We start from the raw sequence: 19,319 nt of genomic DNA, 5'->3' as shown, positions 1-19,319 counted from the left end.
ACCCCCTTTTTGAGTTGGATTGTCCATATGACTGGCCACGGGTCTGCAAAATGCAGTGGTGTAAAAATACTGAAGTCTTTTTTGGGGGTATCTGTGCTTTACTAATGATATATTTGACAACTTTTACCTTACTACATTCCTAAAGAAAATGATGTTCTTTTTACTCCATACACCCAGAAGTACATTTTGCATGCTTAGCAGGACAGGAAAATGGTTCAATTCACACTCTTATCAAGAGAACATCCCTCGTGCCTCTGATCTGGCGGAATCAATAAACACAAATGCTTGGTTTGTAAAATATGTCTGAGTATTAGACTGGCTATCTGTAAATGTAAAAAACTACATCGGTTTGCTTAATATAATGAATTTGAAATGATTTACACTTTTACTTTTGATACTATTTTACATTTGAGCAATTCCATTGACTTTTGATACTTAACTATATTTTAAAACCAAATACTTTTTGAAGTTTTACTCAAGTAGTATTTTACTTGGTGACTTTTTCTTGAGTCATTTTCTTTTAAGGTATCTTTACTTTTACTCAAGTATGAAAATTGGGTACTTTTTTCCACCCCTGGCCAAATGTCAAACGACGCATGGTGGTGTACTGGTTTTGCCATTACAATGTCACAGGTTCACTGTTCACTCTCTCCATGACTACGTGGGGAGCACCAGCCACCTTGGCATTGATTGTGGGCCAGGTCCAGGCAAAGTATCCTCTTGACTTCACCTCACCCCACTGAATCACCGAGGGCGAACTGGAACCCTCCATCCCGCCCACTGCCTGGTTAACAAAACCGTTGCCCTCGGGCACTGAGGTAGTATTCCGTCTTCTTGTTTCAGTGATCTTCAGAGAGTGGGTTGAAGTTCCTCACTTCACTTTGATTATATTCTTGTAATGTGTTGTCAATATCTCCAACCATTTGGATCTCCAGTCCAGGACGTCACTAGCGAGGCCGTCTCCAACTTTACGCAGCTGATGCGCACAGTCCAGAACGGCAGATCTGGAGAGAAGAGAAAGTAACCGTTTAGTCGGTCAGTTTAACATAGGATAATGTCTCATTTGTGGTAAAATCGTAAGCACAAAACTAAATTGCAGAAATATGAATGACCTTTTCCGGTCATATTGATTGGGCTTGCGTTGTTTCTTTGTTGAGCTCTTCCAGAGCTATGTTGTGCTTGTGGTACAGAGTAGATTGAGTATCTGAATGCATGCAGCTCTGTAATTCTTATCAGTCAGCAGTGAGGTCTCTGCTGAAGTCGGAAGTTAGCTTCGTTATATTGCCTTGGTGAAGTAGATTGTGGATCCCCTGTGCAAGTCTCGCCTGTGCAAGTCCCCCTGTGCAAGTAAATTAGGGATATTCTCTTGGTCTCCACTTGAAAGTTGATTGGCACAGTACACTTTCCACTGCAGCAAGCGACAGTCCATTTAATCTGTCAAAAATAATCTGTTGAAAGTGATGCTGTGTATGTTAGGAACACCACACCTGCAATCAATAGCATGCTGGGTTAGGACACAACATGTTATTTGATTGATATCACCGGGAGAATGCTTGCACACTTACGTAAAACAGTCAAAATGAATTGGCTTGCTCAATGTACTCATTGGTAGACGGAATAACAACGCAGGACAGGAGCATCTGTCCATGCCTCATAAAACAGTTCAACTGTGATTGGAACATACCTCTATTGATAAAATGACAAACAACGATTGATAAGGCTAGATTGTGCAATATTGATTGGCAGGTTGTTTCTAATAGATGGTAAGGAATGTGTGTCCTTCATGAACATTACAGAGCACATTTGACCCTAGGCTAGTTCCCCAAATTTGTCTTTTTTTTTTAGGTTTATTTCAGGCCAGGGCACTCACTGCAAATGTTTATGGGTTTTCAAACAATACTACATATGTTTCAAAGGCCTGCACTGGCACCAGGTTCAGAACTGATGTGGACATAATTTCCCTCCTATCATGAGTGCTCTCATATCCCTGGTCACAACAGTAATAGCAGTGATTAACATGTTATGGCTTGTCCTGTATTGTGGGCGTGCCTATCAGATGTGGGGAAGTGCTGTACAGTTCTACAGTGTCTGCAATGAATGCACCTGTTGTCAGCTGACTCCTGTGTCATATTCATTTGATGCACACTGTAGCAAAATGTTTTGCAACAGAAAGGTTCATATTAGACAAGTTCAGGTAGTCCCACCCTGTTTGTCTGTTTTGTTTCCATTTGGTGCCTAAAGAATATGACCCTTGGTTGAACCCAGAGGCCCAATAAACCATTGCTCCAAGGCACTTAGCAGAATCATCTTATCTTTCCTTAAGGTCAACTACGTGTACTTTATGACACATCCTAAACAGTGTATCAAGGAAGATTATAGAAGATGTTTTCACATTAGAAGTGGAGCAAACATGCTTCTGTTTATGAATTATTTTTTAAATGCTATAATTTTTTTTACCTTTAGTTTTATAATGAACTGATGCAAAGGAAATGTGTTTTTAGTGAATATAAGAATACAGTATACTGTATCATATTATATACTGTACTTCACAGAACATGACAGGTAGCCTAGCCGTTAGAACTTTGGGTCACTACCGAAAGGTCGCTAGTTCAAACCCCAGCGCTGATAAGGTGAAAAATCTGTTGATGTTCCCTTGAGCAAGGCACTTAACCCTAATTACTCCAGGGTCGCCATTGATAATGGCTGACCCTGGCTGTGACCTCACTCTCTGAATGTGTTTTAGGAGTGAGTTGGAATACGCAAAAAAAAAAAACATTTCCAATTCACACATGTATATTATACACGTGTGTGAAATTTGACAAATATAAGCACCCACCAAATAATTATTTATTATGTGCTGCTACTACAACTCTATTACAAGGTTATTGATAGAATAATTCAGGCCCTATTACTTTCAGTGATTGCCGAAATGTATGCATTTTTATTGTTTTGAACTGTTACCAAATGTAGAGCTGGACCAGTAACCGAAAGGTTGCTAGATCGAATCCCTGAGCTGACAAGGTAAAAAATCTGTCGTTCTGCCCCTGAACAAGGCAGTTAACCCACTGTTCCTAGGCCGTCATTGTAAGTAAGAATTTGTTCTTAACTGACTTGCCTAGTTAAATCAAGGTCAAATAAAAACATAGAATTGACCATGCAGCGCCTTTAACTGTAAGCAGGAGCACAATCAGAGAACACCATTTCCCACAACTCCCATTTCCCACAAATATACCGTTTACCTCCGGATGCATCGATGCTGCAGCAAAACTTGCGCCGCTGATTTCTAGATCACATGAACGGGATGAAAGCCGTGTGCTGTTTTTACTTCGTCCAGTTCATTTGAAAGGAAGATTTGGTAAACCGCGCAGGTTCTGACAAGACAAGAAATTATTGATTTGTAGGCCTTTATCTCGCGCCTTCACAGTATCCGCGTACACGACCCTCGAGCCTGATACAGTGAAATATTGCACGTAAGTACTGTATTGTTGTTACTATGTAGATTTTCTACCTGGAGCAAACAATGGTGCAAACCCAAATGCAACATTGTAGCCGTGCTGCAAGAGCTTTACAAACTCGATTGATCGTGATACATTGTTGGATTCTTGGTTAATTCAGGCCTACCTATCCAGAGTATGCGCGTGCTATTTTGTACAGCAACTCGACGAGCTGTGCAATAATTCGAGCGAATCAGTCCTAGATTGCAAATGGAAATAATAACCATAACATTTACTTGAACGTACACATTCAGTGGTCACGTGGACTACATCTGGGTCAGCGTGAGGGAACCCGTGTAGCATTTCTTTTTTTTTTTTTAGGTTGGAAAATGTCCAGTGGAAATGTGGTTGATTTCTGTATATATCGACATCAGTTGTTATACATCATAGGAAACGGTTTTACTTGTAGTAAACGGTTCTTTGCGGAGGGATAGGGTTCTACCAATAACAATTGTTGATCAGAACCCCTTTTGGAAGACAAGGATCCTTTGTTAGGCAAAGTGTTCCATCTGAAACATTTAACATCATAAGAACCGTTTTTGGAAGAAAGGGTTCATGGACGTTTTTTGGAAGGCATGGAGGGTGCTGCATAGAACCATCTATAATGTTTCCCAGCATGTAAGGGAGATTTTCAGAATTGTTTGTTTTACTGTAAAATGTGTTTTTGCATGTACATTGATTGGCTAATTCATTTTGTGCTACACAAAGATAAAGAACATACTGTTTTCTAAACTGATCCAATCTGTTGGATTTATTGCACCCGTTAGTTACTGAGATGGTTGTTCCAGTTTAGATGACTGAGGAAGTCTCAGTATTCAGACTTCCCTAACCTGGCAGTCATTCTGAATGCAGGTTGGGGCTGATTAATAATTCCACTTGTTGGCTATCCTAACTCTGGCTGGATTACAATAGGAATTACACATCACTTTGCAAACCAGCATAATTTGACTTGCAGGCCTGATGTGGCATGTAAACCAGGAGATTCCTAACACCATTGTCTTCTGGTATAACTAGGCCACGGATAGAACAATGAGACAGATATTTCACTGGATGTATAGATGTGAAGCACCCGGTTGGCGTTTCCACTCACTATCAAATATGGTAGCAAGAGAAAGCCGGGGGCCGGCAGTGATGGAAAGAGATGGATTTAGGCCGACAATCTGTTAATTTACCCATCAATTAAGCATTTGATCTCAATACAGTTCTCTTTTCCCAAAACTACAATATGTTACGAACAGAGTGGACAAAGTTTTGTAGACTCTGTCCTTTGCCAATGTTGGGTTGTTTAGGCAAATTGAGTTATTGCACACATGCACGTTACAGAGTAGGCTTTCCCCAACGGAAATATGGAAATGCATGCTAGAATGCGCCACTAGGATTTCGCTAGCTCGTGCTTGACTCTGCCAACCTCCTTGCTTGTTCTGCCCACTATGGCTCATTTGTTCCCATTTGAAACGACAGGCTGTGGTTTATCTTGGTTTAGTTAAACAAATCTTTGACTAGTTCCTCAATGAAAGGCCTGATGATAAATGTAATGTTTTGTCCTAAATAATACAATTTTTAAAGGCGAGTAAAGCTGGTGGAACCGTTTATAGAGGGTTCTAGGAAGAACCTTTAGATGACAAAATGGTTATTGTTCTAGGATGAACCATATACAGGGTGCTCTTTGAGGAACCGTACATAGAGGGTTCTACCCAGAACTAAAAAGGGTTCCCTTATGGGGACAAACCGAAGAACCCTGTATGGTTCTACTTAGCACCTTTTTTCTAAGAGTGCATTATAGGCTAGGTCACTGATTATCATTTTTGATAACATTGTGCATTGACGTCTTACGAAAGGATGGTATTTATTCAGCCATTGCATCATCTTTTTTTCCCCAGGATGCCCAAGTCAAAGGAAGTTCTGTCATCTACTTCTGGCAGTGCCAGTGCCAGTGACTCAGACAGTGAGGCTGAGACCAAGGTAAAAATCGAATCAAATTTTATTTGTCACATACACGTGGTTAGCAGATGTTAATGCGAGTGTAGCGACATGCTTGTGCTTCTAGTTCCGACAATGCAGATTACAGGCTCAAAATGGCCAGAAACAAAGACCTTTCTTCTGAAATTCGTCAGTCTATTCTTTTTCTGAGAAATTAAGGCTATTCCACGCGAGAAATTGCCACGAAACTGAAGCTCTGGTACAACGCTGTCTACTACTCTCTTCACAGAACAGAGCAAACCGGCTCTAACCAGAATAGAAAGAGGTGTGGGAGGCCCTCCGGTGCACAACTGAGCAAGAGGACAAGTACATTAGTGTCTAGTTTGAGAAACAGACACCTCATAGGTCCTCAACTGGCAGCTTCATTAAATAGTACCCGCAAAACACTAGTCTCAATTTCAACAGTGAAGAGGCGACTCCAGGATGCTGGCCTTCTAGGCAGAGTTGCAAAGTAAAATATATATCTCAGACTGGCCAATAAAAGATTAAGATGGGCAAAAGAAAACAGACACTGGACAGAGGATCTCTGCCTAGAAGGCCAGCATCCTGGAGTCGCCTCTTCACTGTTGATGTTGACTAGTGTTTTGTGGGTACTATTTAATGAAGCTGTTAGTTGAGGACTTGTGAGGCATCTGTTTCTCAAACTAGACAATCTAATATACTTGTCCTCTTGCTCAGTTGTGCACCGGTGCCTCTTGTAATCCTCTCTTCTGGTTAGGCCAGTTTGTGCTGTTTAGTGAAGGGAGTAGTACACAGCATTGTACGAGATCTTCAGTTTTGTGGCAATTTCTCACATGGAATAGCCTTCATTTCTCAGAACAAGAATAGACTGAAGAGTTTCAGAAGAAAGGTCTTTGTTTCTGGCCATTTTGAGCCTGTAATCGAACCCACAAATGTCGATACTCAACTAGTCTAAAGAATGCCAGTTTTATTGCTTCTTTAATGAGAACAACAGTTTTCAGCTGTGCTAACATAATAGCAAAAGGGTTTCTAATGATCAATTAGCTTCTTAAAATGATAAACTTGGATTAGCTAACACAACGTGCCATTGGAACACAGGAGTGATGGTGGTTGATAATAGGCCTCTGTACGCCTATGTAGAATTCCATTAATTTGACAATTTGATGTTATTTTAATAGCAGAAAATGTGCTTTTCTTTCAAGAACAAGGACATTTCTAAGTCACCCCAAACTTTCAAACGGTAGTGTACCTAGATTCAAAGCCGGGTATTTATATAGCTGCATATATTAGATTTTTTTTATTTAACTAGGCAAGTCAGTTAAGAACATTCTTATTTACACTGCCAGCCAAACACAGACGACGCTGGGCCAATTGTGCGACGCCCTATGCGACTCCCAATCACAGCATGTTATAGCCTGGATTTGAACTAGGGTATCTGTAATGACGCCTCTCACACTGAGATGCAGTGCCTTAGCCTGCTGCGCCACTCGGGAGTCCAAAGCAGGTTGACGTTTACTGGGATGAGTCATGTCCTTGAGGCAGAACTGAGTGATTTCTGCTAGATGGACCTTCTGCAAAGTAAAAAAAGGGGCTATATTGTAAAAATTTATGAAAACAAAAATGTGCTTTTTGGTCATAATTTTAAGGTTATGGTTAGGTGTTAGGGTTAGCAGTGTGGTTAGGGTTAAGGCTAGGGTCAAGTTTAAATTCTGATTTTATGACTTTGTGGCCTTGCCAGCTAGTGACCACTGCAGAGCTGCCTCCAGAACAAGATTCATGATGAAAAACGCTAACCTGCTACAGTTCATATTATAATCAGAGGTTGCCTTTTGTACTTTCAGAAGAGAAAGTCCATTTTTATATGTGTGGAAATGAACCCCTGTTGTAGGCCAAGAAGAGAAAGCAAGCAGCGCCAGAGAAACCAGCAGCTAAGAAACCGAAAGGAGGGGAGAGTTCCAAACCTGGTGGAACCTCCAAGGGAAGTGGCAACAAGGACAAGGATGACAACAAGTTCCAGGTAGGGAGATCCGAGCTCTGTGTTGCTGCTCGACCAGACTCCAGCACAGGAGAACACAGTGTCAGTCCATCCCCAGTACAAAAGATGCGACGTTCGTTGCATGTCGATATCAGACCTTTTGCATGACATTTGAGGTCAAAGCATGCTGGTATGAAAAACTACCCTCAAATACGCAAAAATAGGCTTCTAGTTTGCACGTTGTGGTTTTTGACTCAACTGTCTGCAGTTGGAGCTGAGACATTTGGAGGACGGGCAAGGAGAGAAATCTCTAGCTCTCCGCTCCGTCCGCCCCGTAGTCGCAGTACTATTTGTTAAGTTCATGTTTGAAGTATTCCTATATTTCTGTTATTACGGGGCCTTCACTCTTGTCAAGAGTGCGCCTGCGCGGGAAGGCTTGCTGTTGATGGACCTAGCCTGGTTGTGCGATGGCTACCTTGTAGTGTGTTCATACGCCATAGTAAACTTTGTTGAACTGGAACCTTGTCGTTGTGTCATTTCGAGTTAACATTGGTAGCAGAGGATGGTTAATAACTACAATGTGCCACCTCGCTTCGACAAGGAGAGGTTGTACGACAGTTGGAAAAATGAACTTGGAATCTGGACACGGGTTACTAATCTGGACGCGAAAAAGCAAGCACTCGCTCGAGCGAAGAGCGAGAGACACAGAGCTGGAAATATCTGTTGAGGATTTGAACAAGGATGAGGGTATGGGAACTTTGATCAGAGCCCTGGATTCTGTATTTCTTAAAGAAGAGAAAGACCATGCCTACGAGGCATATTCAAACTTTGACAGTGTTACGAGAGATATTTCGGTTGCAATGACGGACTACAAAATTGATTTCGAACAGAGGTACAATAGGAATGCGCAAGTACGACATGGTTCAGTTGGCTTTGACTGCGCTGACTTTTGCATCAATGAGGTCGGCACTAAATAATAATGTTATTGACGTCTGTCGCGCCAATAACAGATGGACTGCAAGTGAGTGACGCAGCATATTACACTGAGCAGCAGAGAAAAGGCGCAAACAAGTCACGTTCTCAAGACAACCAGAAGGGGGCGCCCGGCACAAATCAACTGGGCAAATATGGAAGGAGATCAAAATGTGCTATTTGTCGAAGCACTTACCAATGGGTTAAAGACTGTCCTCATAAAAATTAAAAGTTAAGCTAACATGAAAATGTGAAAACATAGATAGAGCAGTGTAACATTACACTGTTTTCAAACTAATCTGCTTCCGATACTGAGATTTTTATAGTTGAATCCATAGGCTCTGCTGTGATTGATACTGCATGTACACGGACAGTGTGTGGTGCAAAATGGCTTGATAGCTATGTCCGTGAACTAAATATGAAAGGGGTACAAAATATGATTGAGACACCAAGCAACAGAGCTTTCAAATTTGGAGGTGGGAGAATCGTCCATTCTACCAAGGGAGTTAAGATACCAGCAAAAATTGGTCAGACTTAAGTGTCACATTGAAACAGAGGTGGTCCCTACAGATACCCCCTTACAATTAAGCAAAGCTTCCCTCAAGAAGGGACTAGACATAAAAAATGACACGGCAGTGATGTTTAAACAACCAGTGACGCTTGAACTTACTACCTCAGGCCACTATTGTGTCAACATTTTAAACAAAGACATCACACAGAGTCCATGCAAAGATAAGATTCTAATGGACACAGAGCACATGGAGATTCTGACAGTCACAGACAACTTGAACACAGAAAAACACAAACTATTGTTATAGCTTCACAAACAGTTTGTCAACTGTAGCATATCCAGACTTCAGGAAGTACTCAGCAGTTCAGGGAATAATGATGATGAGAGTATTTCCATTCTGCAGCAGATATTTAACAGCTGTGAGACATGTCAAAAATACAGTAAACCTAAGCCCAGACCAGCTGTTGGTTTGCCACTGGCTTCCAAGTACAATGAAACAGTGGCTGTATATCTACATGAGCTAGGTAAATCTACATGAGCTTCGCACGCTTCAGTGCTGGAAGCATTGTGAATAAAAGAAACACAGTGAAATGATCAAGCACTTCATTCATTCCTGGATAAGTGTGCTTGCTTGGCCCGCCCCAGAAATTATACAGTGACAATGGAGGAGAATTCAATAATAATGAAATAAGAGAAATGGCAGAGAACTTCAACATGGAAGTAAAGACAACTGCTGCATACAGACCATGGAGCAATGGACTTATGGAGAGACACAATCAAACACTCACCGAGATCATGCTATAGTGAAGTGAAGCAAGGCAATGGATGTGACTGTAAAACAGCCCTAGATTGGGCTTTGAATGCAAGAAAACTCACTGCACAATCTTCATGGTTACAGCCCATAGCAACTAGTGTTCGGGCAGAACCCTATCTTCCCTCTGTACTGGTTGACAAGCCACCAGCACTAGAGGGGACCAGTGTGGGTGCATGGGGGTGGGACAGCACCTTTCAGCACTACGTGCAGCGAGAAAAGCGTCCACCGAAGCAGTGCTCAGAGCGAATTCGCAGGGCTCTGCGGAAACCGCTACGACCCACCGATGAGAAGTACGAGACTGGAAACAAAGTGTACTACAAACAAGTTGACTGTCAAGAGTGAAATGGACTGGGAGTAGTCATTGGCCAAGATGGTGTGGGGATATTTGTGAGGCACGGAGGCACCATAGTCAGGGTGCACCATAGTCAGGGTGCATCACTCAAGATTGCGGAAAGTAAATTATCAAGATTGATTCTCAGCAACAGCCCCTCTGTCTCCTAATGAAAAAATGACAAAAAGGACACAGTAACAAACACAAACCTACCAGATGTCGCATCCAATGATATGGACACTGAAACTAACACAAGAAATGGAGCAGAGACCTTCAGCCATGCCACAGATAATACTGTTGAGCGTTCAAATGAGGAAAACATTCAACAACAGCCACACGTGTTAAGAGAACATGGTTGTTCCAATCTGAAAACTGGACAGAGAAAGTGGTATTCCACATACAGCAACCGTCATTGGACGAGCAGGAAAAGCCAAAGGAAAACACCAGAACTGGTACAACTTGCAGTACTCTGAACCAGCTACACTTTCTGGTATAACAGGGTCAGCTGACCTGTCACTTGTAGATAATCTCAGAATTGAACGAATGGAAAATTGAGAAAAACAGAATGACATTCAAAATGATGATGTACTTGAAACAAAGGATGTGTCATTTGACTCAGTTAAGCTAGATGAGCTCATTAATTGGAGGAAAAATTGAGTATATGAGGAACTCAAAGACATTAGTCAAAAGTGTCTCAACAAGGTGGGTGTGTACCCTTTAAAGAATCCTTAACTGGAATAGTGCCTAAAGCACGTCTAGTGGCTAGAGGTTTAGAGGAGCTGGCTGCTAAACAACTCCCAAAAGACTCACCGACATGCGCCTCAGAGTCACTCAGATTGCTGATGATGGTGATCTGCCAGAAGAAATGGAAACTGAATTCCATAGACATCAAATCTGCATTTTTGCAGGGAACAAAGCTGTCAAGGGACATTCACATCCGACCTCCGCCTGAAGCTAAGACCGAAAGGAACACTGTGGAAACTAAAAAAAAAGTGTGTGTATGGACTGGCAGATGCATCACTCTACTGGTACAACAAAGTCAAGGCAAGAATGCTGAATACAGGTGGAAAAATGTCACAAGTGGATCCTGCAGTCTTCTATTGGCTTGATCAAGACTGCAATGTGACTGGAGTACTTGCCTGTCATGTTGATGACTTTATCTGGGGTGGCTCACAGACCTTTGCTACAACTGTGATTCCACACCTCAAAGCTGTTTTCCAGGTTGGCCGTGAGGAGCATGATAATGTTTATGTTGGCATAGAGTTGATTACAGTTGATGGAACAATACTGATGCAACAGGAGAGCTATATCAAGAATCTTCAACCCATCCACATGGATCCTTCAAGAGCCGCACAAAGGAATTCCCCTCTGTGGAATTGAAGCTGATCAATTGAGGTCAAAGATAGGGCAAATTCTATGGGTTGCTAGACAGAGTAGACCTGATGTAATGTTTGATGGTTGCAACTTGGCATCTAACACAAAACACGCCACTGTACAAACCATTCATGAGGCAAACAAAGTTGTTCGTCAACTGAACTCACAACAAGTTACTTTTTTAAAAGTTTCAGCATGTTGGAAAATATGACTTTTTGAAACTAGTTGTCTTCAGTGATGCTTCGCTAGGGAACCTTACAGATGGAGGCACACACGGTGGACATCTAATCGTGTTAATGGGTGAAGGAGGAAGATTCTCACCTATCTGTTGGCGATCAGAAGGGTTGTCCGAAGCACACCTGCTGGAGAAACACTTACTCTTGCGGATGGAATTGACAATGCGATCTTTCTTGCAACTCTGTTCTCAGAGCTTTCCACTGGCGAGACAAAACGGCACATTCTACCTGTAGTTTGTGTCACTGACAACTACTCATTAGTTGATGCTGTGACGTCAACCAAGTCTGTCACAGAGAATAGACTTTGTCTTGAGTTTAGCAGCATCAAGGAACTTATTCAAGCACAGAGAATCCAGCGGATTCTGTGGTCGACCACAAAGGAACAGCTTGCTGACTGTCTGGCTAAAAAAAGGAGCATCTGGTTTTGTGCTCCTATAGGCACTCAGTAAATGCAAAGTGGCAGCTTGAGTAATATAAATATATTTTTCACACAATCGATTTGTAATGGGGAACTTGAATAATACTTGGACATTTAATTATGTTGTTGATGTTTTATTTGTCTTTAAAGAAAAGTGGGAGACTGTTAAGTTCATGTTTTAAGTATCCCCATATTTCTGTTATTACGGGGCTATCACTCTGTCAAGAGTGCGCGTGCGTGGGAAGGCTTGCTGTTGATGGACCTAGCCTGGTGTGCGATGGCTACCTTGTAGTGTGTTCATACGGTATAGTATACTTTGTTCAACTGGCACCTTGTCATTTTGAGTTAACACTATTTTCCTCCCTCGAGCTGGATGGCAGCTCTCCACTTTGTCCGTTGATACCAGTGACGTGTGAGGAGAAAAGGGTAGGCAAAATGGAGAACTAACTGTTTGTCAAATACATTTTCCAAAATGTTTATGTGCTAGGTAAGCACATAACCACGATTGTTTAGTCTTTAGCTCCTTAGCTAAGGCATCATTACAACAAAGGTAGTTAGCTACAGCGTTTAGTCAACTATGCGAGCACACTTACTTGCTTTGATCTCCGCAACGGTAGTAGGCGCGAGTGCATTGACGAGCAAGGAAATGTGCGGTGTCTGCAGCAGACTTGGCAGAGAGAGCTGTTCTGCTAATACCGTCCTTCACAGAAAGTTACAGTTGAAGGCGGAAGTCTATTTAATTTATTTAATTTTTACCCCTTTTTCCTCCCCAATTTCGTGGTATCCAATTGTTGTAGTAGCTACTATCTTGTCTCATCGCTACAACTCCCGCACGGGCTCGGGAGAGACAAAGGTTGAAAGTCATGCGTCCTCCGATACACAACCCAACCAGCCGCACTGCTTCTTAACACAGCGCGCATCCAACCCGGAAGCCAGCCGCACCAATGTGTCGGAGGCTACACCGTGCACCTGGCAACCTTGGTTAGCGCGCACTGCGCCCGGCCCGCCACAGGAGTCGCTGGTGCGTGATGAGACAAGGACATCCCTACCGACCAAGCCCTCCCTAACCCGGACGATGCTAGGCCAATTGTGCGTCGCCCCACAGACCTCCCGGTCGCGGCCGGTTACGACAGAGCCTGGGCGCGAACCCATGGACTCTGATGGCACAGCTGGCGCTGCAGTACAGCGCCCTTAACCACTGCGCCACCCGGGAGGCCAAAACTCGATTTTCAACCACTCCACAAATGTCTTGTTAACAAACTATAGTTTTGGCAAGTCAGTTAGGACATCTACTTTGTGCATGACACAAGTAATTTTTTACAACAATGGTTTACAGACAGATTATTTCACTTACAATTCACTGTATCACAATTCCAGTGGGTCAGAAGTTTTCATACACTATGTTGACTGTGCCTTTAAACAGCTTGGAAAATTCCAGAAAATGATGTCATGGCTTTAGAAGCTTCTGATAGGCTAATTGATGTAATTTGAGTCAATTGGAGGTGTACCTGTGGATGTATTTCAAGGCCTACCTTCAAACTCCGTGCCTTTTGCTTGACACCATGGAAATCAGCCAAGACTTCAGAAAAAAATTATAAACCTCCACAAGTCTGGTTCATCCTTGGGAGCATTTTCCAAACGCCTGAAGGTACCACGTTCATCTGTACAAACAATAGTGCGCAAGTATAAACACCGTGGGGGACCACGCAGCTGCCATACCGCTCAGAAAGGAGACTCGTTCTGTCTCCTAGAGATGAACGTATTTGGTACAAAAAGTGCAAATCAATCCCAGAACAATAGCAAAGGACCTTGTGAAGATGCTGGAGGAAACCGGTACAAAAGTATCGATATCCACAGTAAAATGAGACCTATATCGACATAACCTGAACGGCCGCTCAGCAAGGAAGAAGCCACTGCTCCAAAACCGCCATCAAAAAGCCAGACTATGGTTTGCAACTGCAGATGGGGACAAAGATCATACTTTTTGGAGAAATATCCTCTGGTCTGATGAAACAAAAATAGAACTGTTTGGCCATAATGACCATTGTTATGTTTGGAGGAAAAAGGGGAGGCTTGCAAGCCTAAGAACACCATCCCAACCGTGAAGCACGAGGGTGTGTGGGTGCTTTGCTGCAGGAGGGTCAAGTGCACAAAATAGATGGCATCATGAGGCAGAAAAATTATGTGGATATATTGACTCAACATCAAGACATCAGTCAGGAAGTTACAGCTTGGTCGCAAATGGGTCTTCCAAATGGACAATGATCCCAAGCATACTTCCGAAGTTGTGGCAAAATGGCTTAAGAACAACAAAGTCAAGGTATTGGAGTGGCCATCACAAAGCCCTGACCTCAACCCTATAGAAAATGTGTGGGCAGAACTGAAATGGCGTGTGTGTGCAAGGAGGCCTACAAACATGACTCAGTTACACCAGCTCTGTCAGGAGGAATGGGACAAAATTCACCCAACTTATTGTGGAAGGCTACTCGAAACGTTTGACCCAAGTTAAACAATATAAAGGCAATGCTACCAAATACTAATTGAGTGTATGTAAACTTCTGACCCACTGGGAATGTGATGAAATAAATAAAAGCTGAAACAAATCCTTCTCTTTACTATTATTCTGACATTTCACATTCTTAAAATAAAGTGGTGATCCTTACTGACATAAGACTAGGCATTTTGACTAGGATTAAATGTCAGGAATTGTGATAAACTGAGTGTAAAAGTGTATGTAAACTTCCGACTTCGACTGTATGTTGCTGTTAAAGGTTAGTAGGCCTATGTTATTTCATCAGTTCTTGATCTGGTGTCGTCGTTATATACTGTAGCTGTATGTCAACAGTAGGCTTCTAATGATGTGATCCTATTCAGTTCACCGATGACAATAAGGCATGTTGAATGAATGGTAACCTAGAAGTCAAACCTAACTTGATGGATTAGGTCCGGGATGGAGATCCTGAAACAATACAGTAGGTCTAGTTCAGTTGTTTCATATTCCAAATAGCCTACAGTAAGTTAGACTACTGCATTGTGTCCAGTAATTGAATTATTCAGATTTTCTCCCCAAACAAAATTAGGATGACAGTTTCCATTGTCACTTCACTATCCCCATAAAGGCATCTATTAATTTGAAATTATTACACCAAGATTTGACATAGAAAAGTGTAATTGAGACCAACTCAATTTCTTTTAGGATCATACACAAGACTTAAGTGCTGTCTGCATTGTTGGATATCATTTTAGATTCTAGTTTTCAGGAAGTGTCAGTTAATGGTTTTTCAAAAATGCTAAATGCGCCAACTACCTGAGGGGGAAGTTGGCGGACACCCTCCGGACCTCCCCCTAACTAACTGTAGTCTTAAATCAGAGGGAGAACCCTGATTTGTACATTTTAAACATGTTTCTAGTTAGCTACTGAAGGTCAACCAATTACCAAGTACCCATAAGTCTATATACATTCTTAGAAAAAAAGGTGCTCTCTAGAACATAAAAGGGTTCTTCAGCTGTCCCCATTGGAGAAAGTTTTTTTTTCTTCCAGGTAGAACCCTTCTGGTTCCAGGTACATGGAACCAAAAAGGCTTCTACCTGGAACCAAAAAGCTTTCTCCTTATGGGGACAGCTGAAAAACCCTTTTGGAGCCTTTTTTTCTAAGAGTGTAGCCCAGGTCTGTGGCAGTCATGAAATTTTGTCAACCAGTGATCGTCTTTAAAATAAGCGCTGTCTCACGGTAATTGACCGTTAACTAACATAAACATGTTTAGCTTCCACGCATAGCCTACAAGCCACTGATGCGGACCTCTGGAACATCAGGCCTACATCAATTTAAAAAATAAGTAGGCTTTCGTTTAATATAGCCTACACCATCACAGTAAATCCAATATTTATTTTAGGCAGGGATAAAGAAACCTTATGATATGACAAAATTTCAGAAGAACAGAATAGCATATTCTGAGTTGTCATTATGTTAAGAACAGTCATTGTGTCATTGTTAGGCACTGGCTATGCCATATGGCTGTGGGCTACACAAGTTCATTTAGCAGACACGATTTGCTTAGAGTTCCTGTGGCATTACTTTATATTTTTTAATAAGAAAAATACAATGAACATAGCTGAATAAAATAGAGGCTATTTTCCCCCCCCAAATGATTTCTGAGGGAGTGTGCGCGCATGTGGCTATTCTGTGTTGAGCGGTTAACAAACAGGTCCTCCTATATGCTTAATTATTATTATTTTTTTAAGCTTTTGTTATGATACAAACGTTGGGCAAAATGTTTTGATTTCTAATACATTCTAAGGCTGCATGATGCGACAAATTACGATAAAAAAATGTTTTTTTAAAGTTTAATGAAAGGGAACTGCTCTGCTCTGTTTCTTGTGCAGGCTGCACACACTTCATCAGTCCCATTCACAATTTGACAAGCACTTGATCATATTCACATGCGATATTCTCCGTTGAATCTGGTCTTTACGTAATAATCTGGTCTTTACAAGTTGCTCCCGAGTTGCACTGCATCTCAGTGCTTGGGATGTCACTACAGACACCCTGGTTCAAATCCTGGCTGTAATTGGGAGTCCCATAGGTCGGTGTACAATTGGGCCAGCTTCGTCCGGGTATGGCCGGTGTAGGCCGTCATTGTAAATAAGAATTTGTTCTTAACTGACTTGCCTAGTTAAATAAAGGTTAAATAAAAAATTTACAAAAATAATAATATATGGAACAAATGTGTGCAGCTCTATGGGATTCCCAATCACGGCCGGATGTGATGCAGCCTGGATTTGAACCAGGTACGGCAGTGACACCTCTTGTACTGAGATGTAGTGTCTTAGACCACTGCGACACTCGGGAGCCCGATACACAGCATGTGTGGAATTCTTTTTGAGTTAGAATTGCCCACACACAAAAAAATATGTCCATAGACTGCACTCGCATAGCGAAATGTAGGTTACATGCAGTAACTTTTGTTTTTATATGCCTAATAGGCTACACTGTTTGTAAAGCAGATTAATGTGCTTAATTTGTAAGAATTTCGCAATAGAGAAAGCTGGGATATGATTTTATTAAATAGTGGCCTGTCAGAACTCTGTTTTCAAATGGGATTGCTCAATGACGTGGCTTTTAAGAACTGTGGGCTCTGTGCTCTCCAACCATGCTCCAGGGGTCCTAGGCCTCTAGAATACGTATGGAGTTATTTGGCCACTTCAGTTGTGATACAAAACATTTAGGCCTATGGGCCAGGCTACATAATGATTTTTTTTTTTTTAAGTCGTCCCCAAAAATGTGTGCATCGATCACAAGTGATCATGTTCTCGCCATTCAAAACAAATTCTCTATTTAATCTTGTCTTTACATATACTAAATAATATCTGTGAGGTTAGTTTTGATTTCGAGTGGACCATTGGTCATGCACTTGTTGGGGAAGGGGACAAAAAAAAATACATGTCACCCTTATGCACTTAAATAACAAATGGATGATGCTTTTCTCAGCCAGGTAGGCTACTCCGGGTTGTAAAAAGCAACGCAATGTGCTTAGCATATGGAAAGTTGAGAAATAAATATTGTCCTAGCCTATCGAAAGCTGATGGGACCCTCTTTTTAGTAGAGGCCAGCAAAACTCTTTCTCACTCAATTGCATAGCCTATAGATATGTTGCGCAACAGGAACATTTTATGCTGTGCATCAACCACCTATGAGGAGCTGGCTCTCCCTGCGCAACAGGTGATCCTATTCCGCTCCAACTTTGAAAGCCTGGGCTCTCATGAAGAGTTTGATATGATTTTCAATCGCATTTGCATTGATGCCAGAGCGATTAGAGGGACAATGGAGTGCTGAGTACCGGCCATTAGCAACTGGCCGTTAGCACGTCTGGTAAGGCTACTAATGACCATTGGAGGCATCCGAGCTGAACGGTCACATGGAATTTGACTGAGGTCGTGACTCCTGACTGCCGATGTGGTGGTAATACGGTCGGTCACCTTGTAGGCTACCGTTCCTGCTGAGACAGTCTTCTGCCTATATCATTATTAGGTCAATAAAAAGAGTGCATATGCCTATGATTTTAGCAGTGTGGGTAATGCACGCATGGGGGCTGGGGCGCTGATGTGGTACTCATAAAAATTATTAAAAGTTGGAAGGTCTGCGATATGGTTGTCTTCACATGCATCTTTTTTTTTGTTTCAGATTGGGAAGATGAGGTATGTGAGTGTTCGTGAATTCAAAGGAAAGTGTCTGATTGACATCCGTGAGTACTGGATGGACCAGGAGGGAGAGATGAAGCCGGGCAGGAAAGGTAAGACTTGTCACAGCAGAACCCTGGCCTCCTGAGCCCACTGTTATGCCGTCACTCTACAAACACACAAATGGATTTGGAATGACGAATCATTGGTTGAAATAGTTTTATCGTCGTTTCGGTGCTTCAAACAATGAGTTAAAACGGTTTATTGATGATATATCAAATCCATATGTCCTTTACAAACATTTTTTAAAGGATAACAAATGTTAAGTGTTATCACAATTTCTATGTGTATTTTTCCACCTCTGTTCTGAGATACAGTGGTACCCAGATGTCATATTTGACATCAAGCCCAGTGATGCTACTTTTCTGGATTCATTAACTGAACCGAGATCAGTTTACTTTCCTCTGTCTAACTTTCCTCTGTTCCGTGCCCAGGTATCTCACTAAACCCAGAGCAGTGGAACCAGCTGAAGGATCAAATCTCTGAGATCGACGACGCTGTGAAGGCGATATAAGAGGGAGGCCTCTGGCTGCCTGGGATTTACCATCCACAACCATACATTCTGTTTTTGTTCTTAACTTTGCCACCATTTTTTATATTGTTATTGAAACATTTTTAAAGGAAGAGACCCACATTTTTTAAGTGACCGACCAAGACAACATTGTGTATATTTTAAAGTTTAAAGTTTCTGTTTACTTCTTGTGCTGTGTTTGAAAACCCAATGTATGTTATGCTTGTTGAGTGCTTCAGATGTAGCTGTATGTGTGTTTGTGTCTTATTGGGTTTGCTATAATAAGTAATCAATAAAAGCCATTTAAAGGGACTACATTTTGTTGAAATGTTTTTATTTTATTTAACCAGGTAGGCTAGTTGAGAACAAGTTATCGTTTGCAACCGCGACCTGGCCAAGATATAGCATTGCAATTCGACACATACAACAACACAGAGTTACACATGGAATAAACAAAACATACAGTCAATAATACAGTAGAAAAAAAGAAAACAAAGTCTATAAT

General features: G+C 41.8%; 1 protein-coding gene across 2 annotated transcripts; it reads left to right on the top strand.

The window, feature by feature from the left end:
• The first annotated feature begins 3,275 nt into the window (after nucleotides 1–3,275).
• tcp4 (Activated RNA polymerase II transcriptional coactivator p15) lies at nucleotides 3,276–19,127 on the top strand. Of its 2 annotated transcripts, none has more exon segments than NM_001165234.2 (5): nucleotides 3,276–3,470; nucleotides 5,375–5,456; nucleotides 7,324–7,452; nucleotides 18,248–18,356; nucleotides 18,738–19,124. In NM_001165234.2, coding segments are annotated over 4 exon segments (399 nt in total). In that variant the 5' UTR covers nucleotides 3,276–3,470; nucleotide 5,375; the 3' UTR covers nucleotides 18,818–19,124.
• The last annotated feature ends 192 nt before the right edge of the window (nucleotides 19,128–19,319 follow it).

This window comes from Oncorhynchus mykiss, chromosome 5, assembly GCF_013265735.2.
Source record: "Oncorhynchus mykiss isolate Arlee chromosome 5, USDA_OmykA_1.1, whole genome shotgun sequence".
Taxonomy (NCBI): Eukaryota; Metazoa; Chordata; class Actinopteri; order Salmoniformes; family Salmonidae; genus Oncorhynchus; species Oncorhynchus mykiss.
Note: the sequence above shows the minus strand (reverse complement) of the source record. Positions and strands in the feature narration are given on the sequence as shown.